The following is a 27670-nucleotide window of genomic DNA, read 5'->3' as shown; positions in this document are numbered from 1 at the left end:
CATTAATCCTTGGGCCCCACAAATGACAGGTCTGTCCCAAGATGGAGCGTGATCAGGTGCTTAATGCACAAATATTTGTGCAATCATATTGCACCTGATTTTTTCACCCGCTCACCGGTTTTATTTTCTAATGAACGGGTCGCATTAAAATCCCCTACTATCGTTTAGGGAACTCTGAACCGCTGCACCAGTGAGGTCAGAAAAGGGAAGGAACTACGCCTGAAACTTAATTCCGGGTCTAAATAAACCCCAATGACCCCAAATTCACGTTTAGAATTCCGATCCTCAAAAAGAGCTATGCCTCAATAGAAGTCAAAGAAATTTGGGTCTGTCTTTGAAGAATCTGAATTTGCAAACAACATGTTGGATTCGGATCGGATATCCAAACTACATCCGATCAGTTTGCACCCGTGCCCATGCCCCAAATACACGGCCCAAGCCTTCCCGAGCCCACTTGATTTATTCGGTTTCTTTACGAGGAGTCAACTATTCCCGTATATACAGAAATAACAGGTGCTGATCAGCAGCTTTTTTATTCCCATATTACCCTTGACGTAAAAGCTCACTTCTGATGTTATAATGGAGAAAAGAAAAAGTTATCTCCGTCATTATCATTGACTGAAAAACCCTCATATTTAATGCTCACTCTCCTCGTCTGTAACCCACCCCTCCAATCCAACGAGGGAAACGGAAAAACCCTAGCGATCTCAACGCTCCGATCGGGGCAACCAAGACTGAGGGTCTCCCTCTTTTCCAGGTGCTCTCTCTCTCTCTCTCTCTGGTAGTTCAAGTTGTTCTCACGCTCAGACGCGATCGATTTGCAGGAATGGCCGAAAAACTAGCCCTTCTGGTGCTCGCAATCTCGATATGTGTTTTCACAGTGGCCGCCGCTTTCGATCCCATCACAGATCGCCATCGATCTGCTGCATTGGAGCTGTTTGTGCCGTCCGATGATGGATCCTTCGGCAGGTTAGCTTGCTTATCCCCGAACTTTGTTCCTATTGCTTTGTTTGCCGTGGGATTTTCGATGATCAGAGTTTTATCCTACGATCCTGCCCCGGAACTTTCCCTTGTCCGTTTCTTTTGGAAATTGATCGTTGTGTGGGGTGGATCGATGTCAGTTCAGTTGCGTGATCATCGCATTGGCAGAAGTCGACGGCAAGAAACTAGAATTTGGCATGTAGAATTTGCTTTTCCGTGGAATTAGTGAGAAAAAAGGGCGATATTAATGATGCACGAATTAGATGTTGCTGTTATTGGATTGTTCAATATATGAACGGCAGCTGTCAATTAGCTGAACTTGAAATTTGTGTTTATAACTATTCAATAGGCCAGTTTCATGAATGCCAGTTTGGGAACCAAAATCCAGAAACAATGGCTTTCATATTTGAGAGGTTTGGGAAGCATGATTCCTTCTGTTGGGACTCAGCGTTCCACATTGTAATGAGCTGTGCTTCCACCTAATTGAAAAGGTGCTCAGGCTTCCTGGGAAGCAGCCTTCCTTCCTATGACCTAAAGCTTCCAGTGACTATGTCTGTTCACTGGAATTCACGTTCATCTCAATGTGCAATTCACTTGCTTTATCTTTACTTGAATAATGGGGTGTCTCTATGGGAGAGAGTTTGTTTTTTAATAATTTATTCTAGTTTTGATGCAAGGATTTGGAAAATGTAATCAAACCAAAGAAAGATGAGAAAAAGGCAATATGGCAATAAAAAACCAAAACAAGCAAGAAGTGGAAACTGCTAAAGTTATCCAATTCAATTCTCATATGGGGTTTCAACATTTGACATCCAAATATGTTGCATCATCACCACACATATCATTATATTACATAAAGAAGATATCCCTTCATCTTTATATTTTAAACCAAGGTAGTAAACCAATATGAGACAAAAGCAATGTCACAAGTACCACTGATGTTTTGAATATATCATGATAGCAATATTTAAATTCCAATTTAAAATCTAAAGTTTCATGATATTTTCAAAATATCAAAATAAATATTTCATCTTATCACCTTCTTTTCAGTCTTTTTTTTTAATATAATTTTGTATTCTAAAAGCCTTTAGTTTTCTTTTCATCTGTTTGAAATAATACTACTGAAGCCTATTCTTTTTTCTTTTTTTTTGTATTATTCTTTTCAGAATTTACTTGCCAAGTTTTTTTTTTTTAAGATTTTTGGAGAATTATTTAATATCCTGAGGGTTACCTCACTAAAATATTGTTGAGACTGATACATGTGACTGTTGACAAAATTGATCGTGGAAATCTCGCACTATGCTTCAGTGTTAATTGTGTCATCCTTATTTTTGTCTATGTTCGTTAAGGGATCTCAACTGTTGGTTTTCTCTATTACATGCTTACAAAGGTTGTAAACGCACTCTTGCCCATTTGTTGTTGCAGTAGTATTTCTAGAAGTACTTTTAACAGGTAAATTTTGTATATTTTTTCTCAGTTTACAGGAAACTTATGAGGCATTAAGAACATTTCAGATTCTTGGCATAGAACCAAATGCTGAAATAAAGCGATCCTCCTGTCATCTTTCATCAGGATCTCTTAATCCATCATCTGCTAAAACAGATGAGCTTTTCTATGCTCTTAAAATCAATACTATTTTACAATGTCAAATAGACGCCACACTTCTGGAGGTACTTTCACAGCCTTTAATTTTGCTAGTCTGGAAGTGCATATTGTATTTTGTTGCTCGGCATTTCTATGGTTTTCTTCACCTTCATTGTTTATTGAATACTTTTATGATATTTATCATATAACTGTAAAGGATGTCAGTTTGAAGCTTCAAACCATTGTGAAAGATGCAAGTTCACTATCTGACTACTACTATTCAATTGAAAGCTTGGTTTCTGTCAAGGTAATTTCTTTTCTTCAAGTGATATGTTCTTCACTTGGTTTATTTTGGTGTAGATATTATCTGCACATACATCACACTGTAGTGGATAACGGTAGTCATATCCTGTCATTTCATGCAATTTCTAGTATATTTATCTTCATTTTAAAAGTGAAACAACATTTTTTGAGGAAATAGTATGTAATATGTGTGTCTAGATATGACAGGTATTCTGAGCATTTATTATTTTAACTAGTATTTTGAACATATATATATATATATATATATATATATATATATATATATATATATATAATGTGTGTGTGTGTGTGTCCTGGTACCCACACTTCTAGAAAATCTAGTGTCATACACTTTGTTCGCTATACCCACCCACCCACCCCTGTATCTACACTTTTATAAAGTCCTGTGTTTTGCCCTTTGTCCCATAACCATACCTATGTAGCACAGTTGTTAAGAGTTGGTTGACTTCTTGACTTTGGTCTTTTTTTGTTCCAATTTTAATTAAAAAGATCAGGAGCATGTAAGATTTCATGCTTCCCTTTTCACTTGTCCTTTTCCCCTATGTCAAATGAATTGTTGTGAGTTTCATGCATGAGATCATGTGTTATAAAATTATAAATTATGAGAAGGTATCATGATAAAAATTAGTAATGTGACAATGTATGTCTTTACTTTTTTCTCTTTTTTTCAAAACCTGATCTTGCCTCAATGATTCATTTTAAGTTGTCTTTATTTGATCCATGTATCCACAAACTTTTTGCCCTAATTGAATTACTGATAGTTTAATTTTTGTTTTTCCTTTTAGATTTTAAGGTTGTATGCAAGGACAAAGTTGTTAAACTTCTAATGTTTTTGGTCAAATGCTGCTGGAAATTGTTTGTATCATAGAATGATACATTTTGGTTTGATTGAAACCATCTAGTGTTTGTTAAGGAAAGCTATTTAGCAAAGATTATTTATTTTCTAGGAAATTTTGCATGTGCAGTCATCCATGACTGCTTGTTTTTCCAATTCCTGGCCAACACCTGTTCTTGCTTGGTCTGTAGGTTCTCTGTCTTTGTGGATGTATTCCCAGATATTCTGTGTCTACTATTGGTATTTTATTTGACGGAGTTCATTTTACTTGCAGGAGCATGGTCATGAGAGTAGTAGCATTCTTGCAGATGCCAATGGTATTTTCCACTCGATTAAGGTAATGTTTTCATAGTTTTTATTATAATGTGGTGGGATGTCTTAAACATTCCTTTTTTGATTGTTTGCCTTCTGCTTTTGATAATTCACTGTATCGGCAGTCTCTTAGTCAAAGTGATGGGAGGTGGCGATACAATTCCAACGGTGCTGAATCAAGTACCTATGCTGCAGGTCTGTCTCAATTACTAATTATCATGCAGAAATTTCAGGATTGATTCTTGGCAGTAAGAAAGTATTGTTCAAGCTATTACTTTGTGTATTCTTTATTCTAGCTAGACAGCTTTGCCTTTACGAAAATGTTGGCCTACTATGTTTAGAAGTAGAACCCAAGTAAAAGCTCTTGCACATGAATGATGTATGATAGGGATGTTTAAACTAATGAGGAAAACATGAATCATTGATATCGACAATATTAATTTTATCTTTGTACTTTATGGATAAACAAGAAAGATACTAACATCCTTGAACTGGGTGACAAACAGAAAGTTAGCTCCACAGAAAATTAACTTGCCATCTTCAAATTATCTTGTTACCACAAAAAATTATTTATATGTGAACTTACACTTTTGCCTTTGGTCATTCTCTCTTCCATGATATTTATCCACTTTCCTGCCGAAGGTTGTGATTCCATAACAAATTTCAACACTTCTGGTTTCATGTTTCATATACCATTTTTAAGTGCTGAGTGCATGAATGGTCTTAACTTTGACATTCAAACTTCTTTCCTTTAAAAAAATATTGGCGAAACATACCGAATACATGTTGTCTGTGAAAGTTATGAGCAAGGTGAAAGAGTACCATTGTTGTAAGGGATTGCAGAAATTGTAGAGTATTATTCTGTGTCAGTAGAAAGCTTTTAATTTTAGGCATTTAATTCTTGTTTATGTCTGTCTTCAGTTAATTCTTCTTTTGCATAATGGCCATGGTCAGACTTACTTTCTGCTTTGTGGTATGACTTGTCTCTGCTAGCTTTTCTCATATTCTTTTGTTATATCCATAGGGATGGCATTTTCTGCACTTGCTGGAGTTGTCTCATTGGCCACTTCTGAAATTGATCAATCTATGGTAAGATTTTTTTGCTGCTAATTTGTGCATGTATGAATGATTGTAGATATATAAGCTAGATAAGATAGATAATTGATTGTTGATGGTCTAGTAAATGGGGATGAATAGTTATTGTTCACATCCATTAAACGGTCTCCAATTCAAGGTCTTTCCTGAGCTTCTTTTTTTATTGGTCTAGTTCACTCTGGTGGCAGGAACTACAATTATTGGTTGATGTTGAGCGTGTGAATAATCCTTAGCTGGAGCAAGCACTTAGGCTGATAGGGATTGGCTTAGACTCTGTTAGCGCTGGCTCTAACATAGATAGAACTCAATCTGACATTTGGGCAGAGTAGCTCAGTTCCATGGTGCTGCGCTTGTTTATGGTATTTGAAAGTGAAGAAACTGGGGTTGAATGAGATAGCTGGATGGTTAGGTCACACTGTCATAACCATGGGGTCTTGGCTTCGAATCACTGGGGGGGTTATCCCCCAGCTTGCCTGTCCAGAAAAAGTGAAGAACCTTATTTCGATAAAGTATGGAAAAGGGTAGCAGGGAAAGGGAATTCAAACCATGAATTTATGTTATTCATTATGAATATATATATTTTTCTTTTGTTTATGATTTTATGTGTTTTCTCTCTCTCAGTTTAAAGTTCTTGTTTATGATCTAGCTATTTTTTCCTAACAGATTGACAATATCAAAAGTGACATCATAAAGCTTTTTGGCAGTCTGGAGAGCTATGGTACGAAGCACTGCTATCTTGTCTGTTTTTGACAGCTTTGGGTTTATTTAGGCATTTGGATCGATTTACTCTCATGTATTGTTCTTCATTTAAATGCACAACTTTAATTTATTTGAGTTAGTATTTAATGCTAGATATTATGAGGTTGAAGTTTACCATAGATGTGTTACTTTAGAAAAGAATAGGAGATGAACTGACCATACTTTTTCTCTCATTTCACTAATTTCTGGATGCTTTAACTGGGTGCAAATCCGGTATTGACTGATTTGTATACCTAATGGTTTTTGGTTCTTGCACAGCGGCCCATGAGAAGTCAAGTTTAATTTTGTTCTTTTTATATGCATAGTGTAGTTTGGATGTTAAGCTTGCCCTAATGAACCGCTTCCTCCCAGTTGGATGTTATGTTTGACTTTTTGGTGAAGCAGCTACAAGATTTCATCAGAAAAGTTTCAATATCTGTTTCCTCTCTGAAAATATTGTGGAATTCCATGCACTTTATATATTTTCTTTTGTTAAAGAATAAACTGTGACCGTTGGTTTTATAAAGTGGTGGTAAATAAAGACTCATTGAAGCTGGATAAAATCTTAATAATAGGGCTTAGCTCTTCATAGTTTTTGATGCATTGATCTTAATGCAAGTTAGTAAATAGGTGACAGGTCTGGAAACATGTTTGATTCTTGTATGATGGCACCGAAGAGTTCAGTTTAACTTTGCCTTTTTGCGTGTTATTTTTTCACGCTTAGAAGATGCCATCTAGAAGTCAGCCACACGTAACAAACTTGGCATTTGTTGATTTTAGTTGTAAACAAGGAGCCAAAGACCTTTTTATCATCATCAATTTCATCAGTCTTATCATCCTACCTTGTCCATCTCCATAGTATCGGCTTTATTTATTTATTTTAATGTGGCCTGATGGACCGTATCAGATAGTGAACTGATAAGAACATATATAACATCCTTTTGGGCACATGCGTCCTTGATAAACCATTATATAAATGTAATGATATTGTGCTTGCCTAATTGAACATTGTGGGAAAATTTGAGAAAGCTTTTGATGAAAGAAAAATGTGTTTGGTTGTGAGTTTATACATATTGCATAATCTATATTGTTGGAATGTATCTGTGAAAGTCGGGTACTTTTTCTTATATCCTTGTTGTAACATTCACTTAGTTGGATCTGAGGGACCTAAAGTTGTGTATATGTTCTTAAAACTTTATTTTCACCTGCTTTGTTCTGAGTCTCAATTTTTAAGCTGTTGATGTAGTAATGAAGCCTCCCAGATGATCTTCATTGAAATTCATTTTAATTTGGCACTTCTTGTTTGCTTACTTCTTATAGATGATGGATCTTTGTATTTCGATGAGAAGCTTGTTGATGCTAGCTATAATTACGGACCTCTTTCCACAACTGCATCAGTCATTCGTGGAGTTGCTGCATTCACAGCAGTTACTTCTGGGAAGCTTAATGTAAGTTAGATCTAACCTTTAGATGAGGATTATGTTGCTGTGAATTTCTGTTTTCGAAGTTTCTTCTGTTGGTTGATTATGTCAACTTTTGGGATGTGAATAATTTTTGTAGATTCCAGGAGACAAGATTTTGGGATTGGCTAATTTTTTCCTGAGTGTTGGAATTCCTGGCAGTGGCAAAGATTTATACCTTCAACTTGATTCATTGGCCATCTTGGATAACAATAGGCAAGTACAAGGCAGTGTTTTTAGTAAATTTTTTATTTATTAAAGGTTTTGTTGGCATTTTTATTGAAGTAATTGAAATTGGACTGCTTGCATTATCCCCAATTCATTTAGAGCTGCTTATACCTTGTATGCTCAATTTGATTTTTTGAAAGCTAAAACATTTTGACAAGTAGATTTATGGCTAAAATAGTGATGAATTGAATTCATCAATGTTGTACCTATTGTACCGTATATCATACGATATGGTACGATACATATCGTTACTATGAAGAATATTGATATGATACATACCCGTATCATACGATAGAGTGTATAGTACAATACAAAGTGGGCACACTTAAAAAATAGCTGAATCATAATTTTTCAGTTTTGGGTTTTAAAGACATCTTGAGGGCCCTCTCATTTGTGTAGAAGTCATTCAAGAGGTATCAACGCACCCTAGGACTCGTAAGAGCGGTTTGAGGGTTGATCCGTGCGCAAGGAAGAGGGATTTTGCGGTTTGCTAAAGTAAAAGTGCATTTCCACAATTTTTTCGCTCAAGTGGATTAAGATAAAAAATCTTCATTATAAATAAAATTACAAAAATACACTCCATTTTTTTTCTTCAGAGGGCGTTGCCTCCCTTCAACTCCCCTCCCCATAGAAATTAGATATTTATATCAAGGACTACTCCAACAAAGATGGCATTAGATGGTCCGACATGACAATGGGGCACTAAGTAATGAGTGAAACCCGATTAAAAATCGAGTGCAACTATTGCCATAATATTTTTTTTTATGAAATATTAAAGTATGAGTCCTGTAGCATGTTCCTAATTGAAAGATATTTAATATTTTGCATTGTTCTTGTGAGATAGTTGATGTTTGATGATGCCTCCTGCAACTCATAGAGACATAAATGCTTTGTATTTTATGTAATTCATCATTGTTTCATGTGTTATGATTTTTTAGAATTTTTGCTAGTTTTTTCCTGAATTTTCATGATTTTTTATTAAAAAATCATAATTTTTTACTATACGATACGATACATATCTTATTTTGGGACCAACCGATATGGAGTAACGATACAATACTTACAACCTTGGAATTCATCATGATCTATGTCACATGGGTGCGGGTACGGGTGCGACGCAATTTAAAAAAATTTGGATACGGGGACTTGGCTATATATATAATTTTTTTTAAATAATTTTTGTTGGCAATGAAGGAGAGGATGAAGAGGGGAGGGGGAAGCGACACAAAGGGGAGGTCTTGGCCCCTCCCCTGCGCACAGAAGGAACGGGGAGGCAGGGAGGGGCTCGGCCCCTCCCCTATGGAAACAGGGCAGGAGGAAGGGGCTCAGTCCCTCCCCTGCGAAAATGGGGTACTGGGGAGGGGCTCGACCCCTCCCCTGCGAAAACAGGATGGCAGGGAAGGGCTTGGCCCCTCCTCTGCGCAAACAGGGGGAAGAAGAAGAAGAAGAAGAAGAAGAAGAAGAAGAAGACAACGAGAGGGAGAGAGATATATTACCTGAGAGGTGGCCGGAAAAAGGGGAGTCACCAACGTTGGGAGGCGCACGGGGGCTGTTGGCATCGGCTGCCAGAATACGACGAGCGGGAGGGGGGCTGCCAGCGTCGGGTGGCCGAGAAACGGGAGAGAAAAGGGAGGCTCGAGGGGCGGTGATAGAGGGTCGCCGGTGGCCTGCCGGAGCTCGGATGAGAGAAGACCTAACCCTAAAAAGAATTCAGGGGGGGGGGTATCCCCCTGTGCCTCTTAAGGGTCGGGCCCCGACCCTTCGACTGTTTTGGATCTGGGTCGGGTTCGGACCCGACCCGAGTCCAAATTGCTTTTTAAAATTGGACGAATATAGACTTGGTCAAAGTTGACCGAGTCTATAAAGTGGATGGACTCGACTCAGGTGCGTTGACCGAGTCCGACACTTGTTGACCGAGTCTGCCTCGTGTCCGAAGCCGCACCCGTGTTCGTGTCCGCACCCGTGTCGACGCGGGTGCGTCGACCCCCTGCAGAGTCCGTGTGACATAGATCATGATTCTATTGCTAATTTGAATATAACATGATAGTATGATATCAAAGTATGTTATTCTATTGGCAGTGGCATCTTCTCATTGGTTGCAATCAACAGTTGAACTATTTTGCAAATATTTATCTTGTTTATTGTCAGCAACTTTACTATTTGCAAAGCAAGATAATTTTTCTTGTGAATTTTTGAATGATCAATTTTCTCAAAAATCTTGGAGGATCTTGGCAACTTTGAAGAAAAAGGAAAATTTGAAAGAGAAGAATCACTAAAGTAAAATTGTTTGTTGATGCCAGTGTTGTGAAAAGCGTTGAGGCATAGCGAGGCGCTCCACCAAAATCTGAGGCGAGGCGTAAGCCTCAAGGCGCAAAGTGTAAGCCTCAAATTTTTTTTTTAAACTTAAAAAAACTATAAAAATTATCTAAAATTATAAATAAATAAGAAATGCTTTATTGATGAAGCACCAACCAACACGAAATAAAAAATCTCAAATAAATACGGAAAAAATATGAGATTAACATGTAAAAGTAACATTAATGTAACTAATGCAAATGTATTTAATTCTAATATCTTTCATGTAGAAAAGCGCCACTGACGGGCCTGAAGTAAGGTCATTCAAAATGTGGCCACTGAACCACCAACTCAATAAGGGTGTACCCACAAACGAAAGAGTTTGAGATGGGAGTTTGTAAAATTTTTGAAACATAGCACATGAGAACACCAATTTTTTTGACTTTTTAATCAATACACAAGAATAATTTTGTGATATTTTACTGCATCTTTTATACATTTCTATTGAAATAATTCAAAATATATATTAAAAGCTACTTTTTGTATTCTTACGCAGAGAAACCGTCCCCAAACTTTTGCTCCCCAACATTTCCTATGGAAAAAAAAGATTAGTGCAGCTTTACCATCCAACTATCTCATTCACCCCACTGTTAGGGATTGTAAGCGAACAGAGCAGCTGGCTCGGCTCAGTTGGCTCGCACAAAGCTCATTCAGACTTGAGCTCAGTGAGATGAGCAATAAGCAAAAAGCAGTTCGTGCAATATAAGTGAAACGAGCACGATTAGGTTTATCATATGCCAACAAACATAAGAGCCTGATTGTGTGAGTGCTTACATGGGCAAATGCTACAAGTTCTGGTTCCTAGTTGTTCATCTTAAATATGCAGCCATCCTTTAGCTCTTGAAGACATATGGCATGCCAACATGGGAAACTTAGGCTTGATTAATGATCCTGCTTTTTGTCCACTAAACTATATGTCAATAGTGATGGAGCTCGAAGACACCTTCGAGAGTTTATGGTTTTTAAGAGTCATCAGGTACTTGACATCAATTGTTCTTTGATTTTAAAGTCTTAATTTTCATTGTTTGAGATGTTAATACTGTATATACAAGTCTTAAGTTTGAGACCTTAGCACTATATTTGCCATAAGTAGTTACAGAGGCAATATGTCAGTTCAATAAATTAAGAAGTGGACATCCCTCTGGTCTGATAAAGATTCTGTGTTGATTGTGAATTGAAATGCATTTTTTTTATAAACAAAAATGAAAATTTTCTTTGACTTCTATGTCCAGTTCTGTTGTTGTAAACTGGAAAACATGACTTTTCTATTGTAATTTTATTGTGTTCATATGTTATTTCTTTTTAATCTTGTTGTCTGATCTATGTACTGTGGAGATTGAAATATGGTGCTTGTATTGAATATGTAGTTTGAGAAGCGTGAGTAGAGTTTGCATGCACTTTTCTAATGATTAAATATTGTTTCTCTTTTTATATGAATTCCCAACATTATGTTACCTACCATCACTATTTTTCTTTCCAACACAATCTTGGGGATCTGCCCTCTGGTTTAGATCATAACTATGACACTTCCACTTTTCTTGATATAGGATTTCCATTCCACTGATATTGTCACTTCCAGCTGCTGTGCTTTCATTGACGTCAAACGACCAACTTAAGGTAAGTCTCACTATATTTTTCTGTTTCTTTACGAGGACATGGTTTACATTGTACTTCATTGTCTATTGGCAGTTTAAACTTTTAAAAGATTCATGTGGTTTGCACCTTTACTTTTTATGGGCTAATAAATTTTCCAATTAAATTAACAGGGCAGATGGTTGATGCTTTATCACATTCATGGTGTGATTTTGTGTGTTCCCTGGGACGATTTGGACATGTTGATGTCTCACCTTAACTTTGATGTTTCCCTTATTCTTTTCCCATAATCTCTGACAAGGAAAAGACATTGCCATTAAAAATTGGAATTTCTTTAGAACCTGAATTACAGATGAAGAATAGTAAAGTGACATGTCCGAAAGTTTAGGTTAGATCATCTTCCATGCCCAGTCATCTGTCTGAGGCACATAGCTTAGGCAAATTTTAGGAGCGGAAAAAGCACAAATGGACTTATCATTGAATGTTTTTGCATTGGTCCAGTTGTTTGAGTCAAACATGCCTGCCAACAGGTGTAGAACCCAGCATTGTGTAACTATCTGCTATTTTACTTCTTTCTGTAAGACTGTAAGTACATCATTGTATTGCAGGTCCCTGATAGGACAAGTCAATCTAAAATGTGTGGACATAGGAACAAGGTTTCAGGTGTTATGTGATGGTAAGAGCACCTGGGTTTGTTGTAACTGTATCTGTGTTTACTTTGATATGTGACTAAAAAATTGTCCAAGCTGCATTGCTATTTTACATGCCACTATTGTGCATATCTGTATGATTTTTCTTCTTCTTCTTGTTGATAATGGGAACATTCTTCTGCCTTAATCGCTAGGGGCTATCCTGACATTCTGTATCTATGTGCAAATGTTAGACTCTCCAACTCCTAATACTAGGCAAATGTTTTTGCTTCTCAGTTTCATTGATGATACACATGGGGTTACTCTGACATTTATTGCTAAATTTGCTGTGTAGCTGCCAATTTTTTTTATACCTATTTGGTCAGTTTTTAATCTTTTGCTTTCTATGTACAGGTGAAGGTAACGAGAGTTCTTGGGTTGGAAGCACCTCTTTTAACAGTAACCCTTGTACAAGCACAGAATCTTGTTGCAAAAGATGCACCGGCAATTGTAGGCAAGGTACTATAGGCCATTTTTTGAATCTTTCTCCTATATGATGGGTTTGATTTGTGCTGCCTGACCATGATTGGCAAAACTACATTTAAAACACTTTTTTTAATCAATAACACAATGAAAACCAAATAAAACAAATGAAACTCCATTCTTTTCAAAAAATGGCAAGAAACTCATTATTATAAGAGAAACCTTCAGAACACGAAAAATTATATTTAGGAAAAATACTTTTCAAAAATGTGGGTCCGGTTTTATCAGATCTCGGGTTCAGATCACATTGAATCTTGAATTTGAATCCTGAAGATCCTATAACCTACTTTTTTTTTCAAGAAAAATATCATATATGTGACCTTTTTGACTTTGTTTTATTAAATTAAAAATGAATTAAACCCGTATATACCATCTGCTGATCTTTTTGTAAGTCATTTTTTAATTCAAAACCTTTCTAATCATGTATTCATGAATGCATAACTGTTTTTTGCCATTTCATGCATTTCTCACCATGAGGCTGACTAATATTTTTTCTTTTTTCATTTCTTCTTTATTCCTGAATTCTGGCTTGGTGGTTTTTGTTCTTTATGTAGGAAATGAAGTTCAACTCAATGAGCTCTCTTCATACTCTTGATTTTCTTTCTAACAGTATTGATGTGGGAAAATACGACTTGGTTTTTAAGGTAAATCTCGAACTTTATGTTGGTCTGAAACAGATCTTTATGTGGTCATTGAGTCCTTTGACTGATCCCATGTTGTGGTAGTTTTCACTTAATGATCCCGAGAATGGAAAGGTTTATTCTGCTGGAGGAGAAACTCGTGCATTGATATATGTCACGGGATTCATCAAAATTGATGGAGCAGAAATAGCAGTTTTGGATGGTGACAATGGGAGAGTGGAGAGTGCAAAAAAGTATGTATGCTGTAAACTCGAATATTTTGTATCGGAATGGCTTGCTTTTCAGATTTGTAAGGAAATTCTATTCACTGTTAAATTGCTAATGCATCTGAACTGGTAGTCTGGGTTGTTTGTCACATCACCTGAAACTCTCCAGTGCATTTCATTGCATTATTGTATCGTATAAAGCTTTGTATTTCATTTACCTGCCTGTTCAACTGATTCTACAATGTGTGGGCTAGATTTATCATTGAAGTTGCATTGTTTGGTTGATGCCTTTGTTCAACAGAAATTTCATATCTTGAGCAGTTCTTTTTAATTTCTATTGTGGTTGAAAATATACAACAATCATTTTTTTTCTGACAAGGATTTCTTCATAGTTCTAAGCATACTGCTTTCTACTCCATCCTACTTCACCTGAGCACTGTTAGTGCCTTGGCTTGTTGGTGTTGGGCACTGGTATGGTACTGACACCAGCTTGGGTGGACATGGGTTTGATATGCTGTGATTCCAATAAAGTATACAATGGAGTGTCCAACTGTGCGCTTTTTGATTTACGTGCCTGATATTCTAAAATGTCCTTGTGACAAGTTATGATAGGTTGTCAGATGTGCAAATATATATGAGTTGTCTGTGTGCACACACCTGGGAATTTTGATTTTTTTTATATTTGCATGGAGAAACGGCCCACAGGATCAGAGACCTAGCCGCGCTGGCTCTGTCTGCCGTACTTACGGTCGCTGTCCTGGCAGCATAAAACTCCGTGGGCTTACCCCTTGCCCCCAGGGAGTGGGAATTTTGATTTATATGTATGTTTTTGGATCTCTTTCTTTTATCTGATCTCCAACTCCCTTGTGAGTAGAAAAATGCAAGGATTGAGTTCTGTTATTGACCTTGATTGTCTTCATCAGTCTTAGATCACCCTCTTTCTTAATGCTGTTGCTCACCTTTGGATCTGACAAGTTATCCTTCAAACTCAAGGTCAATGTGTTTCTGTTGTCTATTTTCACATCTGAGTGGACTGATTATGTCGTGTTAGACCTCACTATTTTACCATGGAAAACGACAAAATTTGTACGGCCAGTGGAATCCTTGAACTGCCACTGATGAATATTGTGGGCTCCTGGATATTGCGCCTTCTATTTTCTGATTGCGTCGATTCTTTTAGTACATTAGGAGAGGGCTATGGTACCGGACACACCATTTTGCGTGTCCTATATTGTGAATATTATATATTATATTTTCAGTATATATAATATATTTTAGATTTATAATATATATTTTCAGTATGTAATATATTATATTCAGTTTATTTTGAAGATATATATATATATATATATATATATATATATATATATATATATATAGAGAGAGAGAGAGAGAGAGAGAGAGAGAGAGAGAGAGAGAGAGAGAGAGACGTGTCCCCGTACTCACATTATTTGCAATTGAGGTGTCATAGCCTCCGTACCTGTACCCAGGTGACATAGGGAGAGGGTGATATGGTATTGAGTCAACCCCTAGCTCGGTCCATTCTCATTTGATATTCGGCTAGGTGCTAGTTGATTCACCATAACTGGGTCTAAAGTGAGTTGGCAGTTTATAAGATTTTTTTTTCCTTGGGGACGATATGAACATGCACGCATGCACATGTGCATACAACAACAACAACAACAACTACACCTTCATCCCAAAACAATTGGGGTCGGCAATATGAACCAAAAAGAAAATCATTCTAGGTCTTCCACATGAATCCTTCTCCTCCAATAATTTCTATCCAATGCCATGTCCTCGGTGAGGTTCAAAGCATTCATATCCTTTCCTATCATCTCCATCCATGTCTTCCTAGGCCTACTTCGACCTCTTTTAACTAATATATTTTCCCATTTCTCTATCCTTCTAACTGGAGCATCATTAGGCCTTCGCCGAATATGTCCAAACCACCGTAAACGATTCTCTCTCATCTTATTTTCAATGGGTGCAACGCCTACCTTCTTACGTATCTCCTCATTCCAAATCTTATCTTTTATTGTATTTCCACACATTCATCTAAGCATACGCATCTCAGCTACACTCATTTTTTGAATATGATGTCTCTTGGCAGCCCAACATTCCGTACTATATAGTAAAGCGGGCCTAATAGTCATCCTATAAAACTTTCCCTTCAACCGCAATGGCATTCTACGATCGCACAACACTCCAGTTGCACTCTTCCATTTCATCCACCCAACCTTTATCCTATGATTTACATCTGTAAAATTGTCTACGAAGAGACAATACGCATATACGCACAAATACTTTGAAAAAGAAGTGCACAAAAGCACTCTTACAACACTTGAACAAAATACGCAAAAAGCGTATAAATAATAAACATGCAATAATGCATGTACTTTATAAAAAGCAAATGCTTGAGACTCTCAAGCTTGGAAAAATACAAAGGGGGAACACCCCTATTTATACAAGAAGGAAGGAGGCAAGAGGGGGCTCCCCAAAGGAGTCGTTGGGGAGCTCCCAACGGTCACAATTGTGACCGTTGGGGGCTCCCCAACGACTCTATTGGGGAGACCCCCAATGCACTTTTTGAGAGTGCAAAAAAGAAAAAATAAAAATTAAAAGAATTACAAAAAATAATGGAAAAATTACAGCATATTCCAAATGGAATATGCGCAAAATGTAAAATGACAAAAATACCCTTTCGGATAAAAAAGGATAAAAATGTATAAATATATATACTTATATATAGAGATACATATACATATAATATATGTATACGTATCTCTATGTATATAAGTATATATATTTATACTTACAATATTGATTTTGAGTGTACATTTTAACACCTCCCCTCAAACTTACGGTGTGATAACCGCAAGTTTGTCCAGAAGGAAATGAAATCTAGGCGAACAAAAAGCTTTTGTGAAGAAGTCCGCAAGTTGATACTCAGACGTCACGTATGGTAGATCAATGACCTTCTTCAAGTATTCTTCTCTGACATAATGGCAGTCCATCTCTATATGCTTTGTTCGCTCGTGAAATGTGTGATTTTTGGCAATATAGATTGCACTTTTATTGTCACAGCATAGCTTTGTTGGTTCTCGGATAGGTACTCCCATATCTTCCAAAAGTTGTCGAATCCATACAATTTCCATGGTAGTGGATGCCATGGCTCTGTATTCGGCTTCAGTGGATGACAAAGAGACTTTCTGTTGCTTTTTACACTGCCATGAAATCAAAGATTCACCTAGGAAAACACAAAAACCAGTGGTGGAGTGACGGTTACTAGGGTCACCTCCCCAATCTAAGTCAGTATAAACAAGTAATTTTAAATAAGAAGAAGAAGATAGAAATACTCCCTTATTTATTGTGCCCTTCAAGTATCTGACGATGTGAAGAACAACACTCATATGAATGGTTGTGGGAGCGTGCTGAAACTGACTGGCGATGTGTATAGCATGTGATAAGTCAGGTCTAGTAATACTAAGATACATTAACGAACCTACCAGCTGCCTGTAAGGGGTAGGATCGGTTAAAGGAACACCATCGTCAATTTTCATTTTTGCTCCCACAACTTCAGGAGTTTCGCATACTTTGTCATCAGAAATCCCGGATCTGTCAATAATCTCACAAGCAAGTTTAGACTGAGATAAAAAATAACCACGTTGCGAATAAGCAACCTCAATTCCAAGAAAATATGTCAGAAAACCAAAGTCTGACATCTCAAATTTTGAAGTCAAGACTGACTTAATACCCTTGACTCCTTGAACATCATCACCTGTAATTAACATATCATCAACATAGAGCAATAATATTACAATCCCTGCTTTAGATTTCTTAGTAAATAGAGCAGTGTCAGTATAGCATGAGAAGAAACCATTTTCCAACATTACACTGGTAAATCTATCGTACCAGGCTTTGGGAGCCTGTTTCAATCCATAAAGAGCCTTTCGAAGACGAAGAACTTTATTTTCAGGAATCTTCATGCCTGGTGGGGCATCCATATATACTTCTTCGTTAAGATCACCATTTAAAAAAGCATTTTTCACATCCATTTGAAAAATGTTCCAATTTTTAATAGATGCAATAGTAATGAGACATCTAACTGTAACCATTCGGGCTACAGGAGCAAAAGTTTCTTCATAATCAATTCCATACTCTTGCCCATACCCTTTAGCAACTAAGCGAGCTTTATACCTTTCGAGGGATCCGTCGCTTTTAGTTTTAACTTTAAAAACCCATCGACAACCTATAGTTTTCTTTCCCATGGGTAGAGTTTGGAAATCCCAAGTTTCAGCCCTTTTTAGAGCACTAAGTTCATTCTGCATGGCTTCTTGCCATTCTATACATTTTTTAGCTTCTTCAAAATTCTTTGGCTCAAAATAAGAATGAATGACACTAAGACAAGCCCTATACCGGGGTGAAAAAGAATCAAAAGAGACAAACCGAGTTGGCGGTCTCCTATTTCTCTCAGATCTCCGGTGATCGAGAGTAGGAACAAGCTCACTATATTGGTCAATGGCACTTCTAAAGGTGTCTTGGTTTCTACGGGAGTAGGTTATCGGATCACTTGAAATCCTATTTTCTTGATCATTGAGAGGGTTATGTTCTTCAACATTACCATCCTTATCGTGGTTTGATGATACATCATCATCACTAGATACATCATCGTTACTAGCCAATAAATCAAAAAGAAATGAGTAATCAAAATTTTCTTGTTGAGAAACATTTTTTTCAAAACCACTCTCATTTTCTAAAAACGTTACATTTCTAGAAACATATAACTTATCATCTCGAAGATCATAGCAACGAAACCCTTTTTGAGTTTCGGAATACCCAAGAAAGGCGCAGGGGATAGCTTTGGGAGAGAGCTTGTCGTTTTTATCCGTAAGTATAAAACATTTACACCCAAAAACACGTAACCTATTATAATCAGGTTCAAGTTTATATAATATCTCAAAAGGGGATATTCTTCCTAATATCCTAGAGGGTAAGCGATTTATCAGATAAACAGCAGCGAGGGCTGCTTCAGCCCAAAAGTTTTTAGGGATGTTTTGAGAAATAAGCAGGGTCCTAGTGGTCTCAATGATGTGCCTATGTTTTCTTTCGGCCAAACCATTCTGTTGAGGGGTTTTAGGACAAGACCTTTGGTGAATAATTCCGTGATCCTCAAGATATGTTTTAAATTGGTTGGATAGATATTCTCCTCCAGAGTCACTTTTAAAAATCTTTATATTACTATTGAATTGATTCTTAATCATTGAGTGGAAGGTTTTAAAACATGTAAAAACTTCATGTTTGTGTTTTAGGAAATATATCCATGAATACCTGGAGAAATCATCCACAAAGATAACATAGTAAGAGAAGCCTCCTTTTGAGACAACAGGTGCGGGTCCCCAAACATCGGAATGAACAATTTCGAAGGTTTTAGATGAGAACATAGTTCTTTGCTCAAAAGATAAACTTTGCATTTTTCCGAGAATACAATCATTACAGGAAAAAGAACTTTTACATAGATCCTTTGCAAAATGTAGATAAGATAACTTGGTGACATTAGGATGACCAAGTCTTTTGTGCCATATGTTTATATCTTTGATCCGGGCAACATTACAAAAAGATTTTGGAACTTGGAGAGATTCCATATAGTATAAGTCTCATTTTCTAAAGCCTTCCCCAATCAATTTCCCGGACCGGCGATCCTGTATTAAGCATTTGTCATATGAAAATTTAATATCGCAGCCATGGTCCGAGAGTTGAGAAACAGAGAGAAGGTTTAAGTTTAGTTTAGGTATAAATCTAATTTTTGGAATGAAAAAATCTTGAGTTTCAAAATTACCTATTCCTTTAATTTCAAGAGCGGTTCCATCCGCAGTGGAAACAAAAGATGGAGAAGCATGTTTTGAAAAATCGGAAAGTGAAAACATGTTTGGGGACATATGAAAAGATGCACCTGAGTCCAAAAGCCAAGAGACTTTACCTGGAATGGAAGAGGTAGACACGGCGGCGCCGGATGTAGCTCCCTTGAGAAGAGGTTGAAGAGCCTCCACAATTTGATTCAACGAGAGTGACCCACTTGATGAGGCCTCTTCCTTTTGTAGTACACCGGTGGTGGCCATGGCTAGAAGTTTCTTCCATTTGGGACATACGGGCTTGATATGCCCCGGTTCCTTACAAAAGTGACAAATAGTCTTGCTATAGTCCCTCTTTCCTCTTTGTCCACCATCTCCTCCTTGATTTTGGAATTTAAAATGAGGAGGACGATAGGTCTTTACATTATTTCCGGGTCTTGATACGGCATTAACCTCGTTGTTTTCTTCATGATTACAAGGAACCACAAGAACATTTGGTCCTTGTTTACATAAACTCATACGAGTTTCCTCACCACTTAATTTGGTGAGAACATCTTCAAGAGATGGAGGGGTAAATGAGGATAGAAGTGATGACCTTATTTGCTCAAATTCCGGTCTTAACCCATTCAAAAAATTGAAGAACCGATCTTCTTCAAGTTGCTTGTGGCGGAGTTCAATTGCTTCTCCACTCCATTTTGGTTCAAGCATGGAAAGCTCATCCCAAATGGAGGAGAGGTCGGCATAATATTCTCTAATGGACATTTCACCTTGAGTAAGGGAGGGAGCCTTCTTTTGAAGGTAATACTTATGGGAAAGATCTCTTGATGTATACATTTTTTCGAGATAATGCCAAGCTTCCGATGCTTTCTTGAACTTGATAATGTTGGCATTAATCTTTGTTTCGACGGATGCGAAGAACCAAGAAAGAATCTTGAAGTTCTTCATCTCCCATTCGTCGTGCTTCTTGGAGTATTCTTCAAGAGCTTTGATCCTTTCTTCTCCCTCAAGAATCTTGATTTCATTTCCGTCCATCATGGTTATTTTGGGTTCCGGTTCCGGAATTGAACCTTGCACATAACCCCATAATCCTTTACCTTTTATGTGAGCCTCCATGTTCCCGGCCCAAATATGGTAGTTGGTCCCATTCAACTTGAAGCCAAGCGCGAAGTGAGACTCTTTTTCACCCATTATGGAGAAAAGAAAAGGAGAGGGGGGCGTACCAACACAATACTTCAACTTCTAGTTTGCACAAGATCCTTTTAAAATATTTGAGAAGCGAGATCCACCACTTCTACTTCTAAGAATCCGAAGGCACGGTTTTCGAGGCACTTGAAAAAAAAGAATCCCACGATCCTTGATCACCAATCGAGCCCTGATACCATGTAAAATTGTCTACGAAGAGACAATACGCATATACGCACAAATACTTTGAAAAAGAAGTGCACAAAAGCACTCTCACAACACTTGAACAAAATACGTAAAAAGCGTATAAATAATAAACATGCAATAATGCATGTACTTTATAAAAAGCAAATGCTTGAGACTCTCAAGCTTGGAAAAATACAAAGGGGGAACACCCCTATTTATACAAGAAGGAAGGAGGCAAGAGGGGGCTCCCCAAAGGAGTCGTTGGGGAGCTCCCAACGGTCACAATTGTGACCGTTGGGGGCTCCCCAACGACTCTATTGGGGAGACCCCCAATGCACTTTTTGAGAGTGCAAAAAATAAAAAATAAAAAATAAAAGAATTACAAAAAATAATGGAAAAATTACAGCATATTCCAAATGGAATATGCGCAAAATGTAAAATGACAAAAATACCCTTTCGGGTAAAAAAGGATAAAAATGTATAAATATATATACTTATATATAGAGATACGTATACATATAATATATGTATACGTATCTCTATGTATATAAGTATATATATTTATACTTACAATATTGATTTTGAGTGTACATTTTAACAACATCTCCATCAATTTCTCCATACTTTTGAATGATAGATCCCAAATATTTGAAAGAATCATCCACCGGTATTTCTTGCTCACCAAGCTTCACTACACTCCCATCACTACTTCGTTGCTTACTAAATCGACATTCCATGTATTCTGTCTTACTATTACTCAACTTAAAACCTCTTGCTTCCAATGTCTGTCTCCATAATTCTAACTTAGCATTAACCCCAGCTCTAGACTCATCAATCAAAACAATATCATCAGCAAACAACATACACCACGACACATTTTCTTGAATTGATCTCGTAAGCCCATCCATCACTATCGTAAATAGGAAATGGCTTAAAACAGATCTTTGATGTAACCCAACCGTTATAGGAAAATTGGTTGTCACCCCTCCACAAGTGCGGACATTGGTTACTACTCCTTTATACATATCTTTAATTATACTAATGTACTTGAGAGAAACACCTTTCTTCATCATTGTCCACCAAAGAACGTCCTTAGGTACTCTATCGTAAGCCTTCTCCAAATCAATAAAAACCATATGCAAATCTTTGTTCCCCTCTATTTCTCTCAATAAGTTGTCTAAGAAGATGTATAGCTTCCATAGTTGATCTTTCAGGCATAAAACCAAATTGATTCTCCGATATCATGACAACCTTCCTCAACCTAGACTCAATCACCCTCTCCCAAAGTTTCATAGTATGACTCATGAGTTTTATACCACGATAGTTTGTGCAATCTTGTATATCACCCTTATTCTTATATAGAGGCACCAAAGTACTCTTCCTCCACTCATTAGGCATCTTATTTGTCCACCAAATCTTATTAAAAAGATTTGTCAACCATCCTAAACCTTTCTCTCCCAAGCATTTCCAAGCCTCGATAGGTATACCATCTGGGCCAACTGCTCTTCTTGATTTCATTTTCTTCAAAGCCTCTTCAATTTCTTTCTTTTGAATCTTGCGCATGAAGTCACGATCCATCTCATGAAAAGGAACAGAGAAGTCTCCAAGATCCTGAGCATGACTTCCATTAAAAAGCTTATCAAAATAATCTTTTCATCTTTCCTTAATCTCCTCATCTTTGACTAAAACCCTTTGTGTTTCATTTTTGATACATCTAACCATACCCAGATCCCTCGATTTCCTATCTCTTATCTTTGCAGGCCTATAAATATCCTTCTCGCCCTCTTTAGTATCCAACTTGTCATAAACCTCCTTATATACCTTATCCCTCGCGTTATGAACTACTTTTTTAGCTTCCTTCTTTGCTATCATATACTTATCCAAATTCTCATTATCGCGACTTACTTAGATTTCTATAACACTCTCTTTTAAACTTAATAGCTAATTTAACATCCTCGTTCCACCATGATGTATCCTTACCTAGCGGTGCACCGCCTTTAGACTCACCCAATACCTCCTTAGCCACCTTTCTCATGCCACCCACTATCTTATTTCACATTGATTCTGAATCCTCTTCGAGACACAAATCAGCTTCCTTAACTACCTGCTCTACAAACATTTCTTGTTTAGCTCATTTTAGTGCCCACCACTTAATTCTAGGATCTATCCTATGTCTATCTCTTTTACGCATTGTCTAATTCTAAGATCTAAAATTAAGACTCAATGTTGTGTAGCTACACTTTCTCTCGGTATAACCTTACAATCGATGCAACAACCCCTACCTCTCTTTCTAAGTAGGAAAAAATCTATCTGACTCGTATTAACCCCACTTTTAAATGTTACTAGTGTTAGAATTGTATTTGTATCGGATATGGATCCGATATTGGATCCATATCCGAGCGTATGCTTTCCCCATGCTTGGGCGGTGGCATACTTGTAATCCTGTATATTTTTCATGTATTTTGTTCAGTAGTGTTAGATCCTATATATATCTTATTAAGAGAGGGTCACGATACTTTTAACGTGCCCTACTTTCCATTTGGCATCCTCCTCCTCTCCCCCTCTCCTCTCTTCTCTTTATTTTGTATTTTCAGATTGAAGGCTATTCTCCAAAGCTTGAAGGTGCACTATCTTGAAGCCCTATTCAGATTCTTTCATCTTGAAGCCCTATTCAGATTCTTTCATGGTATCAGAGCAACCCACGATCGACGCCTGTTTCTCCAGCCACGAGCGAGTCTTCTCCAGCCACGATCGACGAACTGCTGAGTTACGTCTGCCTTCTTCATCACGCCTGTCAACCAGGCCACGATCTGCTGAGTTTGATCTTCATTCTTCAGCCGAGTGCCTGATCCTCATCCTTCAGCCGAGTGCCTGATTCTTCAGCCGAGTGCCTGATCCTCATCCTTCAGCCGAGTGCCTGATCCTTCAGCCGAGTACCTTTGGAAACGCAAATATTATATCAGCATAATCATGTCCACCCTCTCTTCGAGTTTTCTCTCCCAACTCATCTCCCAAAAGTTAACCCATTCCAACTATTTGACGTGGAAACGTCAGATAGTCCCTTTCATTAAGAGCCATTGTCTATATGGTCATATTGATGGCTCTACTCCAGCCCCGCCTGAATTGATTTTGGGTGAAACAAAGGATGCTACTAGTTCGGTGACTGCTACAGATAATATCCCTAATCCAGCATATGCCGTATGGATGGCACATGATCAGGCTTTAGTTGCTTATATTACTTCTACCCTCTCTGAAGAAGTGCTTGCAGGTATAGATGATGATATCTCAGCTTTTCAACTATGGAATACGCTTGCAAATACATACTCTCAAGTTTCAGAAGCTAGATATCTTCAATTGAAGCGTCAATTTCAAAGCATAAATAGAGGCTCCAGATCTGTACTTGAGTATCTCTATGAGATTAAAAATGTAAGCGATCAACTTGCTGTTATTGGCCATCCTATTTCAGACAAGGATAAAGTTCAGCAGGCTCTTAGTGGTCTAGGGTCAGAGTTTGATATATTTTGCACTGCTCTGGAGGTTCTCCCTGTCTTACCCTCTTTTGAAGACTTAAAGGCAAAATTGATCCAGCATGAGGCTAGTAGAGTTCACAGGCATGATGCTTCCATTTCTACTTCGCCCAGTATTTTAGTTACTTCTACACATGGTGTGTCAGGACAGCGTGCACATACTTGGACTCATACATCCGGACAAGGAAAGGGTATTCTTCCTACTCCTCAGGGCAACACTCTTGTTAACATGCCAAAGCGTATCCCTACATGTTTCTATTGCAACAAGAGAGGACATGTTAAATCTGAATGTTGGCACAATCCTCAGAACAAAGCTAAGGGAGGTCGACGTGATCACAGGCCAACCCCCTCTATCATTTCTAGAGCGTCTTCCTCCTCATTCACGCCCGATGCACAACTCTTAATGACAGCTATTTCTAATCTGAATCTCAAGCAAAATGATGATGGTGTCTGGTATGTGGATTCTGGTGCTGCCGCCCATGTGACTGATGATGCAGGTAAACTCTCTAGTGCATCTCCATATTTAGCAAAAGGTTCTGTAGTTACAGGTGATGGCACTCACCACAAAATTACTCACATTGGTAATGCATATGTTTCTTTGCCGCATACTTCTCTTCCTTTACACAATGTTTTAGTCGTCCCTAATGTCAAGAAAAACATTATTTCAGTATCTAAACTCATTGATGACTCTTCCACATCAGTTGAATTCACTCCTTCCTCTGTTTTTGTCAAGGATCCTCTCACCAAGACGATATTCGCTGAAGGAATTCGTGAAGGCAACATGTACGTCCTCAAAGAAGCTCCTCCAGTGTCCAAGTCCAGTTCATCTGTTTCTTTTCCTATCAGTCCGAATGAAGTCAATTTGACTCGAATTGATATGCCGTCCATTTGGCATAATCGATTAGGCCATTGTAGTCATTCTTTTATTTCTAGCCTTGTTAATAATGGATTGTTGCACAAATCCAGTCTGAGACCTGTTAGTGAGTCAGGCATGTACTCAAGCTGTCAACTTTGTAAGAGTCATGCCCTTCCTTTTAATTCCATCAATAAAAGAGCTTCTAAATTGTTTGAAAACGATTTACTCTGATGTTTGGGGACCAGCTCCTGTCTCATCTCCTTTCGGCAGTAGATACTATGTCATTTTTGTTGATTCTTTTTCTCGCTATACATGGATACACTTCATAAAACACAAATCTGAAGTGTTCCGTTTGTTTAGCCAATTTCATGCCCTCATCCAAAATAAATTTTCATCCAACATAGTGCATTTTCAATGTGATGGTGGTGGTGAATATTTATCATCTGAATTTACTGAATACTTGCTAAATCATGGCATCACTAGACAGATATCTTGTCCACACACACCACAGCAAAATGGCATTGCAGAACGCAAACACCGACACATTGTAGAGACTGCCTTAAGCATGCTCCATGACACTGATCTCCCTATGACTCTATGGACTGAGGCATTTCACACGGCCGTTTATGTTATAAATCGATTGCCTTTAGCTCTTCTCGCAGGGAAATCTCCTTTCTTTCTTTTGAATCATGAGCATCCTAAGTATGATGAGCTTCGGGTTTTTGGATGCATTTGCTATGTTCATGTTGATTCCAGCCTCCGGAACAAACTTCAGGCTCGGGCTATAATGTGTCAGTTTGTGGGCTATGCAGACCATTATCGAGGCTATAGGTGCTATAATCCCCTAACAGGCCGTATACATATTTCAAGACATGTTGTTTTTGATGAACTCAGATTGCAGTTTCACACTTCTTCCAAGGCTATTCATGATTCAGCGTCCAGACTATATGATCCATGGTTATGTGCTAATATCTTAGGCGATGGGATTCAACCGACCACTTTTCCAGCCCCTTCTGACAGTACTCACATTGAAGCAGAAATGTCTGATGCCCAGATGGATAGTACTCACATTGAAGCAGACATGTCTGATACTCAGATGGCTGATCCTCCTTTAGACAGATTTTCTGGCTTGGTTTATTCTCGTCGCACTCCTGCCTCTACTACTGATTCTGTCATTGTTCCTTCTCATCCACGAAGGTCCACTCGAGCGAGACATCCCGTGGATAGATGGATAAGCTATAACACTTTCACTTTGGATTTTCAGCTTTTTATGACCAGTTTGCATAAACAGACTGAACCAAAGTGTTACTCTCAGGCCTCTCAAAATTCCCGTTGGATTGAAGCCATGAATGAAGAAATGGAAGCCTTGAATGAATGTCAAACATGGGAAGTCGTTCCACGGCCAAGGGATAAGAATGTTGTTGGGTCTAAATGAGTTTATAAAATCAAATATAAACCAGATGGCAGTATTGATAGGTATAAAGCTCGACTTGTGGCTAGAGGTTTCACTCAACAACATGGGGAAGATTATGATGAGACTTTCAGCCCTGTTGTTAAGATGAGTACCATTCGAGTTATTCTCTCTCTTGCTGTTACTTTTGGATGGTCATTACATCAACTTGATGTCAAAAATGCTTTTCTTCATGGTTTCCTCAAAGAGGACGTCTACATGGAACAACCACCAGGATATGCTACTAATGATTCTAATCTATGGGTATGCAAGTTGCACAAGTCATTATATGGGTTAAAACAGGCTTCTCGTTCATGGTTTGAAAGGTTCTCCCTTCACATTCAAGAAGCTGGTTTTCAGAAGAGTGCTCTTGATCATTCTCTTTTTTATCTATCACAAAGGAGGGATCACTACTTGGTTATTGATATATGTGGATGACATTGTTCTCACGGGAAATACTTCCTCTCATATCGTCCAAATCAAAGAAGTGTTAGAACAACACTTCAAAATGAAAGATCTCGGGGACCTCAGATATTTTTTGGGTGTTGAATTAGACAGGATTGAGGATTCCCTCACTCTTTCTCAACACAAGTATGCCCTTGATATTCTCACATCCTCTGGTATGTCTGATTGTAAGCCCATTAACACGCCCAGCGTTTTGCATGCAAAGTTGAACGTTTCAGATGGCAGTCCTGCATATCCTGTTCCTACCCTTTACCGCAGTATTGTTGGGAAACTTCAATATTTGACATTCACTCGGCCCGACATTGTATATGCTGTCAATCAAGTTTCCCAGTTTATGCATGCTCCCACAGACACTCATATGGAAGCTGTCAAGCGTATCTTACGTTATCTCAAGGGGACTATTGGCGATGGACTTACTTATAAACGCATGTCTCCTACTGTGGATGGTCATATTATCTCTACTTACACTGATGCTGATTGGGGAAGCGATCTTGATGAACGCCGATCTGTTTCTGGCTATTGTGTCTTTCTCAATTCTAATCTTGTCTGTTGGAGTAGTCGCAGACAACGCGCCATTGCAAAATCCAGCACAGAAGCTGAATATAGGGCCATGGCTGCTGGCACTGCC

At 37.9% G+C, this 27670-nt stretch overlaps 1 protein-coding gene across 1 annotated transcript in view; it reads left to right on the top strand.

Moving 5' to 3' along the window:
- The first annotated feature begins 666 nt into the window (after nucleotides 1-666).
- LOC149836657 (dolichyl-diphosphooligosaccharide--protein glycosyltransferase subunit 2-like) overlaps nucleotides 667-27670 on the top strand; it is a 40587-nt gene continuing 13583 nt past the window's right edge. Inside the window, exons 1-14 of the mRNA XM_090007066.1 lie at nucleotides 667-757; nucleotides 825-969; nucleotides 2459-2651; nucleotides 2783-2872; nucleotides 3999-4061; nucleotides 4162-4231; nucleotides 5061-5125; nucleotides 5795-5849; nucleotides 7190-7317; nucleotides 7430-7545; nucleotides 11460-11529; nucleotides 12549-12653; nucleotides 13232-13321; nucleotides 13403-13551. Of these exons, the coding sequence (XP_089863192.1) occupies nucleotides 827-969; nucleotides 2459-2651; nucleotides 2783-2872; nucleotides 3999-4061; nucleotides 4162-4231; nucleotides 5061-5125; nucleotides 5795-5849; nucleotides 7190-7317; nucleotides 7430-7545; nucleotides 11460-11529; nucleotides 12549-12653; nucleotides 13232-13321; nucleotides 13403-13551 (1337 nt within the window). The 5' untranslated portion in view covers nucleotides 667-757; nucleotides 825-826. The remainder of the gene's footprint in view (nucleotides 758-824; nucleotides 970-2458; nucleotides 2652-2782; nucleotides 2873-3998; nucleotides 4062-4161; nucleotides 4232-5060; nucleotides 5126-5794; nucleotides 5850-7189; nucleotides 7318-7429; nucleotides 7546-11459; nucleotides 11530-12548; nucleotides 12654-13231; nucleotides 13322-13402; nucleotides 13552-27670) is intronic.

Source organism: Nuphar pumila, chromosome 5, assembly GCF_984573655.1.
Source record: "Nuphar pumila chromosome 5, dmNupPumi1.hap1.1, whole genome shotgun sequence".
NCBI classification, from domain to species: Eukaryota; Viridiplantae; Streptophyta; class Magnoliopsida; order Nymphaeales; family Nymphaeaceae; genus Nuphar; species Nuphar pumila.
Note: the sequence above shows the minus strand (reverse complement) of the source record. Positions and strands in the feature narration are given on the sequence as shown.